Here is a 13,474-nt window from a genome sequence, read left to right as displayed (position 1 = left end):
CTGCTATGGCTTCTTTTATTGTGCTGAATGAACCAACAGGAAATGGGAAACAGTGTTTAGTATGGCATAAAAGCAGAAATTCCAAAGTTACAGGGAAACAGTATACCCCGTGTGAACCTGGAACTGTTTGTTCAAAGCACTGAGAGCCATTGCTGCATCATTTTAATTATATATGGGTGAAGATTTCTGGAGCAGTTGGATTTTCTAAATATTGAGAGCACATTTCCCAAATTTGAGAAATTTTTGCTCTTAAAAGGGATATTTACCAACTTTCACATGGAGAGATAGTATAGAAGCATGGCATAGAATCGTAGCATTGTAGAGTTGGAAGGGACAGCAAGGGTCATTTAGTCCAATCCCCTGCAATTTAGGAATCTTTTGTCCAATGTAGGGCTTGAACCCACAACCCTAAGGTTAAGAGTCTCATGCTCTACTGACTGAGCTACCGAGGCAGTATAAACCAGTGCTAATCTGGAAGGAAGTTTGCAGTTTTCCAAAAGTTCAGAATCCCAAACTTTGTGGGAGAGAAGCTGGACGTGTGCATACCTGCAATATTACAGAGGGTTGTAGCTGCAGTTTATATGTCAAGTTAAGTTTCACCAAAAACAGAAACAACCCACCCCAATATGTTTGCTTTCATTTTATTTTACACTGAAAAGTGTCTCCTAGCTCTAGGACCGTGAGAGTGGATGACGAGAAAGAGACCACCATGAGAGTTACCTGGCAGCCTGCACCTGGAAAAGTTGTCAGCTACCGTGTAGTTTACCGGCCCCGTAGAGGAGGAAGACAAATGGTCGCAAAAGTGCCGCCTTCCTCCACCACCACCGTCCTGAAACGGCTCCAGCCACTGACTACTTACGACATCTCTGTCATTCCAATGTATAAAACTGGTGAAGGAAAACACAGACAAGGCGAAGGAACAACAGGTACATTGATTTCTACGCTGCATGAATGTAGAGAGGGGTGTGTGTGTGTAAATTCATTCCTGCAACATGTACAGGTGAGTTTTTTAAAAGAGGCCCCATGCAGCATGTGTACTCTGTATCCACAGAGCTTCTTTTAAAGGACTCACCCTGTATGAGCATTAGCAAGGCTGCCAAAGACTGTAAATGTTAGTTTAAGATGTCATATTTTGTCATCTCTGTGTGTGTTTACAATATTATTCTAGCTATTTTTAAACATGCTCCCTATCTGCTCCCAAGGTAACATGGGAGGGCCAACCTCGTCAGATGTGGTATAAGCCGCTTGTCTCCTGCAAACCACACAAGGATTCTGCTGATCTCTGTGTTAATTCTTGGTTAAGCCCAGCGACAGAAAGGGAGATTAGCAAAGTGGCGCAAAGAGCAAACAGGGAATTTATATGGGCTTCTTTTGGCACACATTTTCAACCTCTTTTTAAAGTACTGCTTCCTGCATGCCTTGTTTAGCAGTATGGGAAGCTGCTTGACTGTGTGGCAATTAGAAATTACCTACTTGGATTTCTAACTGTTTTGTATGGAGTTTTAGTGGTGCTCAAAGCTTTCAACCTGAGCCAGAATTATTCGGTAACATTTAATCTTAGGAACATTTTCAATTCCAGGGCTCCACAATGGAATATGTATAAATTATGAATAAAGGACAGATAACTTGAGCAGATTCTCCTGGTAACCAGCCTTTAACACACACCTGGAGAAAGTATTTTATAGAGCAACTTCCACAGGGTCTTGAACCCTCACACCTCTGATCTTAGAAATTAAGCGGTGTTTATGTTAAACTTCTATTGAGGCTGCTTCAGCCAAAGAAGCATAAATATTTTTAAATGGCTTTCCACTAGAGAGCTAGGTTTGATGCTCTTCTTTCAGAGGCTCTGATTATGAATCATCATAGGAGCTATTAAAAGAGCACCCTTTTGCAGTAACAGTGGTTTGAAAGGATGTTATAATTATGTCTTGCTATCAGTGATCGAGGAAGTGGGCTCACATTATCTTCTCCCCTAAGACTCTTGAGTTTAGCGAGTTTAAAAAGCAAGAAGGTGCCTGTTTCATTCCCTACTAGAATCCATGGCTTTTGCTCTTTGAGATTAGATTGCTGCCCTTTTAGCTAAAAAACAAGCAAACAAACAAACAAACAAACAAACAAACAAACAAACAAACTGCAAATGAGAGAGCATTCAACCCACTAGGATAAATTGGCTCAGGAAGGAATCTATTGCTTGTTAAACCAGTAGTATATTATTCCAGTGTTCTTTAATCTGCATTGGCTGCACTGCTTGCCAGTTTCCAGATACAGTGCAAAATTGATGATGAGTGTTAACTAGCTTTAAGGTGCTCTAAATGGTTTGGAGCTTTAGAGACTAGTTCTCTGCTCCTGTTCCTCTTGGCATGGCAATGATTAGGTCATCTGAATTGCTTCAAAAATGAGAATGGTTGAGAGTTTTGTGGCACCTTACAGGTGAATAGAAAACATAAGAGTTTACAGATTAGAGCCCCCTTCATCTGAAGCATAGAATGTAAGAGTTACAGTGTGTGACATTTCAATGAAAACCTAAAATGTATACAACTTTTTAAGTAATCACTTATAGCAGCTATAATGAGTGATAGCACCATCTCCATAGCTTTGCTCATTTAACAATCATAATGTGTGGGGGGCGGAAACCTATGGTGGAATCCATTTGGTAATATTGTGCATATGCAAGGGCTTTTGATCCAGTAGAGGGATCTGGTAATAGAAGAGGAAGGGAGGGGTGTGTTTTTTTACCATATCTCCTTCCTCCTATGCCACATTCTACCGTGTTCTGAAGGATCCCTCAACTCCTTGGAACCAGTTTTCTTGGGCTGTTAAGGCAAAGCATACAGGTGCTATAATGCATTCACTTTTTAAAAACTGAAATGAGGGTTTTATGGTTGAATATAGCAAACACTTAATTTATTGGGTGTTGTTTGACTATTGCAGCTTCCCCATTTAAACCTCCCAGAAATCTGCACACTTCTGATTCTACGATGTCAAGTTTCCGTGTAACCTGGGAGCCAGCCCCCGGTGAAGTGACGGGTTATAAAGTAACTTTCCATCCAACTGGAGAAAGCAGGCGCCTTGGAGAATTAATAGTTGGGCCATATGACAACACTGTTGTATTGGAGGAGCTCAGGTATTGCCACTCATAATTTCCTTCCTTATCAGTATTTCTGCCCCCCCAATAGGTATTTTTCAGTCAACTGCATCTCTTTCAGCATATAATACCAATTCTATCATCCTATGTTTATTTTTTAAAGTCTATTTCATTAGCTGCCTTAGATGCCAAAGGCAGAAAGGCATGGTAGATATACTATTCAAATAAATGAATTAAAATATGACCCTCAAGAAAGCTTGTAAAACCCTTCTGCTGGGTCTGTAGTTGTCAGGGAACTGCCATCAGGGCAGGAGGGAGAGAGCAAAAGCCAGATGGATTATAGAGAGCCTTCAGGGATCGTGGGAAGTAGCTCCTCTTCAACGGAAGAGAATAAATGCAGCTCCAGTGGAGAGGAGGTGCAGGAGTCGGAAGTGGCGAGGCGGTCCCAGGACTCCTTGCCTGGGAGAAGCGGGGAGGGAAGGGGTCCTCCGCTGCCCACACCCTCTTTGCGCAGAAAGCATTCGCACAGAGAGGGGAGGTGCAGACTGGGCGTCAAGGAACTGCTTTGCTGGAGAAAGTTTAAGAACCGCCCACTCACGGATTCTGCCAGAGATTGAGTCAGCCACGGGAGAGTGGCGCTCCGGACTGATAAAGTTTATTTTGGCAGCCAAGCCATGTCTTCACAGCCAAGTAGGGAGATATTTGCCTGCTTGCTCCCGAGCAACCCCTTGGAAACATAACAGTAGTAGTTGTTAGCTGTCTTGATGGTCAAGCTTGGCTCAAAGCTAGGAGATACAGCTATAGATATTCAGTTGTAAGGACCAATCTCTTGCTTCAGTAATAGTTTTTTGCTCAGTGCCATTTTTCTAGAAAAAGAGGTGCCGGAACTCACAATGAACACCTCCCTTGTTCTCTTAGAATGGCAATGGCGCTCACCTGAGAGGTGCCGGAAAGGAGTTCCTGTGAGTTCCCTGTGAAAAAGAAAGCTTTAGATTTCAGCTCCTAAAGACTTACCCTGCCTTAAAAATCCATGACAGGGAGAATCATCGTACTTTAGTGGTTAGTGTTTATGAACTCTGATCAAGAAGACCCAGGTTCCAATCTACACTTGGCCACAAAGCTTTTTTGAAGATCTTGTTGGGCCAGCCTAACCGACCTCATATCCTTCTTAGGATAAAATCAGTGGGGAGAGAGCCATGTATTCTGCCCTGAGCTCCTTTGAGAAATGGCAGGATTAAAAACAGAGTGAATTAATCTATAAAGATGTCAAAGTGACCCATCCATTCCCAGTCTAATTTGCTTCATATATACATTTAAATCACGCAGGGCAGGCACTTCCTACAAAGTCAATGTTTTTGGAATGTTTGAAGGAGGTGAAAGTGCACCACTGATTGGAGAAGAAATGACTACCCTTTCAGATACTGCTGAGGTGCCCTTTTTACCTGAAGGTAAATATGGTTTTAATGAGAAGCCGTTTCTTATTTGGATATTCTAGCTGTAGATCTTTACTTTTATAAAACTGGTAAAGCGAACATAATTAACTGATACAGTTATTTACTTGCAGGAGTAATTGCAAAAAGAAAAGGCTGCTTTTCATGAAGACCACTCCTTGGTCTTTAGTGACCATTTTTAAAGATAACTTCCCTCTCCGTTAGTTTCCATCTTTATGAAAAGGCTCTCTCTTGTTTGTGAAGACTTAAATGATTATTGCCCCATTTCACATTATAGCTATGCAGACTTATACAGTTACTCATGCATTGTCAAATACATGATATACACACACCATACAGCACTATATGAAGTCAATAAACAGCCCATATGGTGCCACCACTGTCCTTTTTCTGGAAATTAGAAAATGCTGTAGGAAGGATTTTGAAACCTTTCAAAGAATTTAGGGCAGGCATAGGCAAACTCGGCCCTCCAGATGTTTTGGGACTACAACTCCCATCATCCCTAGCTAACAGGGCCAGTGGTCAGGGATTGATGGGAGTTGTAGTCCCAAAACATATGGAGGGCCGAGTTTGCCCTATGCCTGATTTAGGGTGAATAAAATTTGGCCAGGATCTGAACAGCTATTTTATATGTGTCCAATGACTTCACCCATTGTATTTTTAAAAACATTTTTCTTTGATCCCTGTGGTGAATAACATACCATGTTTGAACATTCCCCAAATTTTCAAGAGCTTTACTCTATGGCAAGTGTTTGAAAAACTCCAAGCAAACATGGACATCTGGAATAACTTTCTTCAGTTCTTTGGATCTAGGACTGTTTCTGCACTGTTTCTGCTTGATAGTGCAATCTTAAATACATTTACTATGGAGTAAGCCCCAGTGCACACAGTGCAGCTTCTGAGTAAGCGTGCATATAATTCACTGTGCAATAGTTCACTGGCCAAAACTGAAACACTGTTGGGAGGTATATAATGCTGCAAGTGAAATGGGAAATACAGTGGTACCTCGGGTTAAGTACTTAATTCGTTCTGGAGGTCCATTCTTAACCTGAAACTGTTCTTAACCTGAAGCACCACTTTAACTAATGGGGCCTCCTGCTGCTGCTGCACTGCTGGAGTATAATTTCTCATCATGAAGTAAAGTTCTTAACCCGAAGTACAGTCATACCTTGGGTTGAATACGCTTCGAGTTGAGCGCGTTCAAGTTGCGCTCCTCGGCAACCCGGAAGTAACGGAGCACGTTAATTCCAGGTTTTGCCACTTGCGCATGTGCAGACGCTCAAAATGATGTCACGTGCATGCGCAGAAGTGACGAAAAGCGACGCGTGTGTGTGCAGACGTGCCGTCGCTACTTACGTTTACTTCTAGATGCAAACGGGGCTCCGGAACAGATCCTGTTCGTTTCTAGAGGTACCACTGTACTATTTCTGGGTTAGCAGAGTCTGTAACCTGAAGCGTATGTAACTTGAAGCGTATGTAACCCGAGGTACCACTGTAGTAGTTAACTCCTCCATATAGAAAATGAGCAGTGTTCTGAAACTTCACAACAGATAACACCCATTGGCCACTTGACTGACATGATAAGCTAAATGCAGTCCTCACCTCCATCCTATGATTTATTTTATTTTTTTGCAAAGTTCTCTTGCTCCCTGCAAAAGAGGCAGAAAAATGAATTCCTCCTTTGAAGGGAGTGAAAGAAATGCAAGGTTCAGTGCAGCACTATAAAATAATTCCACTGAAGTCACTTATACTGAGTTATACTGTGTTCCATTCTTATGGAGGAAAGAACTTTTGAGGATGGAAAAGTCCATCCTTCACAGCAGGGAACCCTTGGATCCAACTCAGAAAGTACAGTCTGGCTAAAATTAGGTATTTTTCAGTCTCATTTATTCTTAGGGGACAGTTAAGCACATGGGCTTCTATTTGACTAAGTTTTACTTAGAGTAGGCTAATTAGAATGAATGAACATGACTTACGTCAATCTCAGTGGATCCGCTTTGAGTAAAACGTAATTGAGCACTACCCTTACTTAACTCTCTCCCATTGAAATAAGTGCACCTTAAAAAGTTCCTAATGTTGGCAGGATAATACCCCGTTTATATCATTGCAATTTCCCTTTATTCCTGCAGTTATTCCCTACAACCTAAAATGCTTTTCTTTCTTTCTTTTTTAAATAAATGAGGTGAAGTGGCAGCCTTTATGGAAAATTGTGCTCATAAAAATCCATATGCTGCATTAAAACATATAGACTTTCTGCCATGGCTTTCTGGCTGGAGACTAAATTTACAAAAGATTTGATGGCATTGATATTTCCAATGTTTAAAATTAAGGCCAGACTCCAGACAACTGTGTGTGTTGCTTTGCATTCACAATTATCAGGGCTTTTCTGGTCCCCTCCTCTCACACAAGGCTCTTAGAATCCTGAACAGTGTTAGCAAGTGCATGAACTTTAATATATACCCTATTTCATGATTTATGATTGTGTTGATTAAAGACTAGTGTTGTATTTTCTATGCAGAAGAGGATCATGCTTTTAAATCCTCAGGTACCTGGAATAGTTCTATTCATGAATCTACAGTTTTGGATCAATTATGTGGAACATAGATGAAATCACTCTGATGAGTGTGCCTGATTTTACTCAATGGGATTTCTTCCATGTAAAGACCAGAAGCTATGATGGCATGAAGCCAGAAGGTTTTGCTGCTGGTAACATGATCTCCAGAGGAAAAAAGGAGGAAGAGCACACATACACCCATTCAAACGGCTAATGACAGGATCATATTTTAAACCCTTGTGTCTTTCTGCTTTGTATAAACACACTGTGATTTTCAGCATGTAGAAAGCAGTTCTTATTTTTATCCTACAAGTGGACAGTCCCCAATATTTTATTTACTTTCTCTCTGAAGCATTTAAAACTTTGTATAAATGTTTGTTTTTGTCACTTCTGATTCTTTTGTGTTTATGTGTGTTTCTGTATCTTATATGTGTTGTGTTCTTTCTCTTGTTGTGTTAAATGTGTAAAAGTCTGCACCATCTTCATTAACAGACCACAAAACAGTATAAAATTAATTTTATCATTTATCTTCACATATTAAGTATATGGACTAATTTCTGAAGATTCTTGTTTAACACTCCTCAGATTTTATCAATGCTCACACATATTTAACTGGAGAAGATGTGCAATTTTGAAGTAGTCATTGTCATTGGCTACCTAACTTAAGTTTATTTAGTTGTTCAATAATTTAGCTGTGTTGATTCTCACTGCACTTGGGCCCAGGCTAAGTAATATTCTAATAGATCATGTCAGTGTTACGGGCAGTGCTCACCAGAATATGCTTCACAGCACATCTTTTAAAGCAAATATTAATAATACATAATCTCGGAAGTGTTACTGGTAGCGCTATGGAATGCTCCTAACGACTTTAAGTTCCAATTTATATAGAAGAACACTAGTCAGTTACTTAAGCCATGCATGCTGGACAATGTAAAAGAGGATAGGATAGAAAACAGCTGTTCATTTGCTGCAACTAACACACTTGTATTTTGATTGCTGTGACAGGCCTGGAATGCAAAACCAAAGTAGAAGCAGATATTGTGTTGCTGGTGGATGGCTCGTGGAGCATTGGTCGGCAAAATTTTAAAACAATCAGAAGCTTCATTGGTCGCATTGTTGAAGTTTTTGACATTGGTCCCGACAAAGTGCAGATTGGTAAGCCTCTGATGGTGTTTCCTGCTTGGCAGGGGGTTGGACGCGATGGCCCTTGTGGTCTCTTCCAACTCTATGATTCTATGAATGTCCTGAAATAATTTGGGGGTGTTGCTGTTTCGGGACCTTTTGCAACTAAGTTATATTTCTCTCCCAGCTCTTGCACAGTATAGTGGATCTCCTAGAACAGAATGGAACCTCAATGCACACAAAACCAAACAGAGTTTGATGGATGCTGTTGCCAACTTGCCTTATAAAGGAGGGAACACCCTCACAGGTAACATTCTGTTGCTGAATTCATCATAAGGTACACTGGGGAAATTAATACAATGTTATATGGTCTGAAAAGATTTTTTGTTTTGAATATATTATACTGACTTTATAGAGTGGACAAAGAAGTGGTTCTTTAATCTCCTCTGTTTATCTGCTGCCACTCAGTCTCTTCAAACAACACTCCACAGAATCTCTTCAGAACGCTTCCCCAATTTCCTCAGCCAAGACCTTCAGTCCCTTATAGTAGCCCTTAAGGAACAACAACAACAACAAAGTCTGTGCTACAGATATCTCACAGGGAGCATCACTGCACAATCTTACTCTGTATAAGTGATCTCCAAACTAGGAGGGTAGTCTATGGTTACCAGGCAGAAAGTTGTCTTGCCAGTGCAAGTAGATAAATAGGTACCACTGCTGCAGGAAAGTAAACAACGTTTCTGTGTGCTCCGACACTCGTCACAGTGTCTCATTACACCAGAAGTGCAATGTCATGCTGGCCACATGACTCGGAAAGCTGTGGACAAACGCTGGCTCCCTCAGCCTGAAGCGAGATGAGCACCACACCCTATACTCAAGTTTAACTGGACTTAACCGTCCAGGGGTCATTTACCTATGAGTGGTAACCGTAACAGCTGGAATGAAGTAAGTACTTAGGGCAAAGCTTATGTTTCTCTTAATGAAAGTACCTATCCTACTTTAGGGACGTCTACCCTCTATGCTGGAATCTATGGCTAATGAATAATGGGTACCTGTGTGTGCTGTGATTTCAGGAGATGCTTTGAAATTCATCTTAAACAACAACTTTAAGATTGAAGCTGGCATGAGGCCTGGAGCTCGCAAAATTGGTGTCCTCATCACAGACGGCAAATCACAAGATGATATAGTTGTGCCATCTCAGTCACTGAGAGATTTGGGAGTGGAGCTGTATGCTGTTGGTGAGTATTATGTGGAGAGGTGGGAAATATAGAAGTTGGTTGGAAAACTAAATCACTCATTCTCCTTTATATGAATTGGGAAACCGTCTAATGAAAATGCCTAGGTTATTTTAAAATGTTTTATTTTTGTGACCTTTTTAAGGTATCAAAAATGCTGATGAAAATGAACTGAAGCAGATCGCAACAGACCCTGATAACATTCATGTTTACAATGTTGGAGATTTCGGCCTCCTTGTTACGATTATTGATGACCTCACTAATAATTTATGCAATAGTGTAAAAGGTCCAGGTATGTTTCTCTTTCTAGTTTCGTTTTCAACTTCTTTTTACCTTTTATATGATGCCTGCTGAATTTTTCCTAAATTACTTACTTGGAACTTTGTTTTTGCATTACCCCCATGATGTGCTAGCTGTTAAAGCCCATCTGCTTTCTGAGCTCTCAGGTAGCATCTGAAGCTCTGGATCATGTGAGAAGCAGCGGTGTGGCAGCCCTTCACACATGCCAGCATTACCACATTTTCTGTGAATGGGGAAATGCTGAGTGAGAACAAGTCATAGGATGGACTTCTCCCACATGACCCAAGTCACCAATGTTTAGTTTCACAGTCCAGGAAGGAGTTGTACTACACTGGTGACTCCATCACAGAGTAATAAGAGAAAAGTTCCTTGGGATGAAAATATATTCTATAGCCGTTTTAAGACAGAGATACACATGAGCATCTGTTGACATATTATTTAACAAGATAAAAGGGCAAATCCAAATGTTACAACAAGTCCTGCACAGAAACAAATATATGAAATAACATGCCCTCAGCATGTCATTTGTGATTTTTGCACATCAATTGGGTTTTTTGCTCTGAAGTTTTTACTGGCTGCAGCTTCTCAGTGCTCTTAGGTTTGCCATAACATCTCAAGTGTGATTACCACAGATTAAAGAATGCATCAGATTTTACTATAAATTATTTTATGCATATGAATCATATACATTTCAGTTCAGTAAGTAAATAGATCCAATACTTAAGTAAAAACAAGTTGAGTTGACGTATGCGGATGATACCCAGCTCTACCTCTTTTAAATTGGAACTAGTGAAGGCAGTGAATGTTTTGCATTTCCTTCTTTGGTAACCCTCCTAATGAAGATTTTATAGTATTGTTCCTTTTTTTTGCATCACAGCTGATTTGGCACTACCACCAACCAATCTAAGAACCTCTGAGGAGACACCTTATTCCTTCAGAGTATCATGGACACCACCTACTGAGAGTGTTGATAGATACAGGGTTGAATATTATCCTGCAGATGGAGGCCCACGAAAGGAGGTCAGCACTGGACACCCAATTTTATTATTTTTATTTATGTTTGTGTATACCACTGATTTTGCAGTGGCTCCGCTCCTTCCTCCTGGACCATGTCCAGAAAGTAGTGCTGGGGGATGAATGTTCAGACCCCTGGGCTCTCACTTGTGGGGTGCCTCAGGGCTCTGTCTTCTCCCCCATGCTTTTCAATATCTATATGAAGCCACTGGGAGAGATCATCGGGGGGGGGGCATTTGGACTGGGTGTTCACCAGTATGCGGATGATACCCAGCTCTACCTCTTTTAAATTGGAACTAGTGAAGGCAGTGAATGTCCTGTGTGAGTGTCTTTACTAGAAGTTGCTTTTGTTCTATCAGGGCCAAGAGCAGAAATAGCCGTAGATAGATTTATGCACAATTATGTCTCCCGTTTCTTGTTTTCATGCAGGTCTTTGTAAGTCGTTCAGAGACGACTACGGTTCTGACTGGCCTCAAGCCCGAAACAAAGTATATTGTGAATGTATATTCTGTGGTAGAAGGTACCAGTAGCGTACCTCTAGAGGGCGTTGATACGACTTGTAAGTGTCAATTCAAATTCAATTAAGATATGTGATAATTCATAAAACTTCCAAACTGTTTTTAAAACAAAGTTCTGCATAGAATGTTTGTGGGAATATGGAGTGGAGATGAGAGCTCCAAGCATATAAAAAACCTCTATGGATATTTTTAAAAATTGCAACCTCCTTGTAGATAGACATTACCTTACTGAACAACAAAATGATTCACTCTGGGAACTGTAGCTCTGTGAGGGGAATAGGGGGTCTCCTAACAAGTCTCAGCACCCTTAACAAAGTACTGTCCCCAGGATTCTTTGGGGGGGGGGAGCCATGACTGATTAAAGTGGTATGACACTACTTTAAACGTATATTGAAGAATGAACCTAAGATGAGAAAGAGAACATTGGGTATTTAATATTCTATGATATTATAAGCAATATGACAGGAGACTTTTGGTTCTTCAGTCCAAAGGGTAGAGTTATGAAAAGGATGAGTGCCAATCAAGCTGGGTGACCCTTAGAGTGTGATTCAGCTTTGTCAATATACATTTCAGATTTACCAATTTGGGATTGTGTCTGTGTAGATTAAGTCCAGAACAGATGAGATAAACTATCCCGGACAGTTATGTGTATTATGCTCTCATAGGATTAAAACACTGTTCACCGAAAGTCTTGTACAGTTTGTGACCCACTAACCTAAGTTCAGACTATTAGCTATGCATCAGAACCTGCCAAGTACCTAACATCTCCCCTGTTCTTACAAACCCTGGGAGACTGCAAAAACAAAAGGTTTCTTAAGCCCTGTTTGGGTCAGTATGTACAGCTGGTGGGCTATGTTCAAACTAGTTGGTTATAAGTTGTGTGGGCCTGGTTTACTGCAAAAAGAATACAATAACTAAAAGCTACTCCCCATCTGAAAGCTGAAAGTTCAAACATGTTTTCAAAAATGAAGACATAAAATATGTTTATGGACACAAATAACTGATGTGAATCACATGTATGTTTCTGCAGTGCCAATCCCTTCAGTCAGAAACTTGAATGCGTATGACATCACCTCAACAACAATGCGCGTGCGATGGGAACCTGTCAGTGGAGCTACTGGCTATGTGCTGCTGTATGAACCTGTCAATGCCACAATACCAGCAACAGAGAAACAGGTAACAACAAATTGAAGAAAGAGAGGCAGACAGACAGAGAGAACCTGAATTGGCTTCTATATGCCAAAGCAGTGAGACATTTATTTTGTGTGTGCATAGATTATAAAATAAAGCAGCTTGATTGGAAAGTTATATACAAAATGATATATGAATCAGGAAGTTGTAAATACATTATTAAACATGGAAGCTGATTTTTTAAAAAAACAATGTAAAGGCCCAAGCATTTTGTTTTTCTTTCTAGTGGCTTCTTCTAAACTTCCTTGTTTCTTTTTCTCTTTTTCCAGATGCGTGTTGGAGCATCAGTGAATGATGTACAGCTGCTTGACCTGATTCCCAACACTGAATACACTTTAACAATTCATTCAACTTTTGGTGACCTCATCAGTGATCCACTCACCACTCAGGAAGTCACCTGTAGGAATAATATCTTGCTTGTTTTACATTTACCTCCTCTTGGTTTAGTAATGCCATGCTTCAGTATATTAAATTTATAATGTGATTTGTGTACAGGCAACTTCTCACTTGCCACTTGTGCACGACCTTGCACATGCACAGCTCTCATCAACTGGATGTGCTGCGTGACTTTGTTGAGGCTGCTGAGTCTCCCTGCCTAATAGCTGACTTGTGGGATAGCGCAGCAGGAACAGCAACAGCCACTTTCCTGTGCACTACCTCCCTGGAGCCCAATGAGGATGTCCTCTGGACTCTGGGAAGAGTCTGCTCATGAGCTGGAGGAGCAGCAGCGCTTTGTTGAGGCTCCCCACCTAAAAACTGACACGCAGGAGAGAGCTGCTTTGCTGCACCTCAGTTGTTAGGCAGGGAGGGTCAGCACTCTCAACAAAGCCCCGCTGTTCCTCTGACTCATAAGGAGACTCCCAACAGAGCCCAAAGAGGATGTCCTTGTTGGGCTCTGGGGAGGGTCTCCTCATGAGCCATGAGGACTCTACAGGGTTCTCCCCACTTATGCACATTTCATTTATGGATGTGGAGGGCCAGAACATTACCCCTGGGTAAGTGAG

The 13,474-nt window shown here is 41.0% G+C and overlaps 1 protein-coding gene across 23 annotated transcripts in view; it reads left to right on the top strand.

Annotated features, from left to right (window-relative positions):
• COL12A1 (collagen type XII alpha 1 chain) overlaps window positions 1-13,474 on the top strand; it is a 116,394-nt gene that overhangs the window by 43,676 nt on the left and 59,244 nt on the right. For 14 of the 23 annotated variants that reach the window (XM_083608078.1, XM_083608071.1, XM_083608083.1 and 11 more), the window contains exons 3-10: window positions 8,096-8,245; window positions 8,400-8,519; window positions 9,286-9,450; window positions 9,593-9,739; window positions 10,625-10,767; window positions 11,191-11,320; window positions 12,310-12,455; window positions 12,740-12,869. In XM_083608078.1, coding sequence (XP_083464204.1) covers window positions 8,096-8,245; window positions 8,400-8,519; window positions 9,286-9,450; window positions 9,593-9,739; window positions 10,625-10,767; window positions 11,191-11,320; window positions 12,310-12,455; window positions 12,740-12,869 — 1,131 coding nt within the window. Of the gene's footprint in view, window positions 1-659; window positions 927-2,931; window positions 3,125-4,411; window positions 4,534-8,095; window positions 8,246-8,399; window positions 8,520-9,285; window positions 9,451-9,592; window positions 9,740-10,624; window positions 10,768-11,190; window positions 11,321-12,309; window positions 12,456-12,739; window positions 12,870-13,474 lie in introns of all 23 variants that reach the window. The other 9 variants (XM_083608079.1, XM_083608089.1, XM_083608088.1 and 6 more) reach the window with 1 other exon arrangement.

This window comes from Podarcis filfolensis, assembly GCF_964270895.1.
Source record: "Podarcis filfolensis genome assembly, chromosome: 3".
Classification (NCBI taxonomy): domain Eukaryota; kingdom Metazoa; phylum Chordata; class Lepidosauria; order Squamata; family Lacertidae; genus Podarcis; species Podarcis filfolensis.
This window is presented reverse-complemented; position numbering and strand designations above follow the sequence as displayed.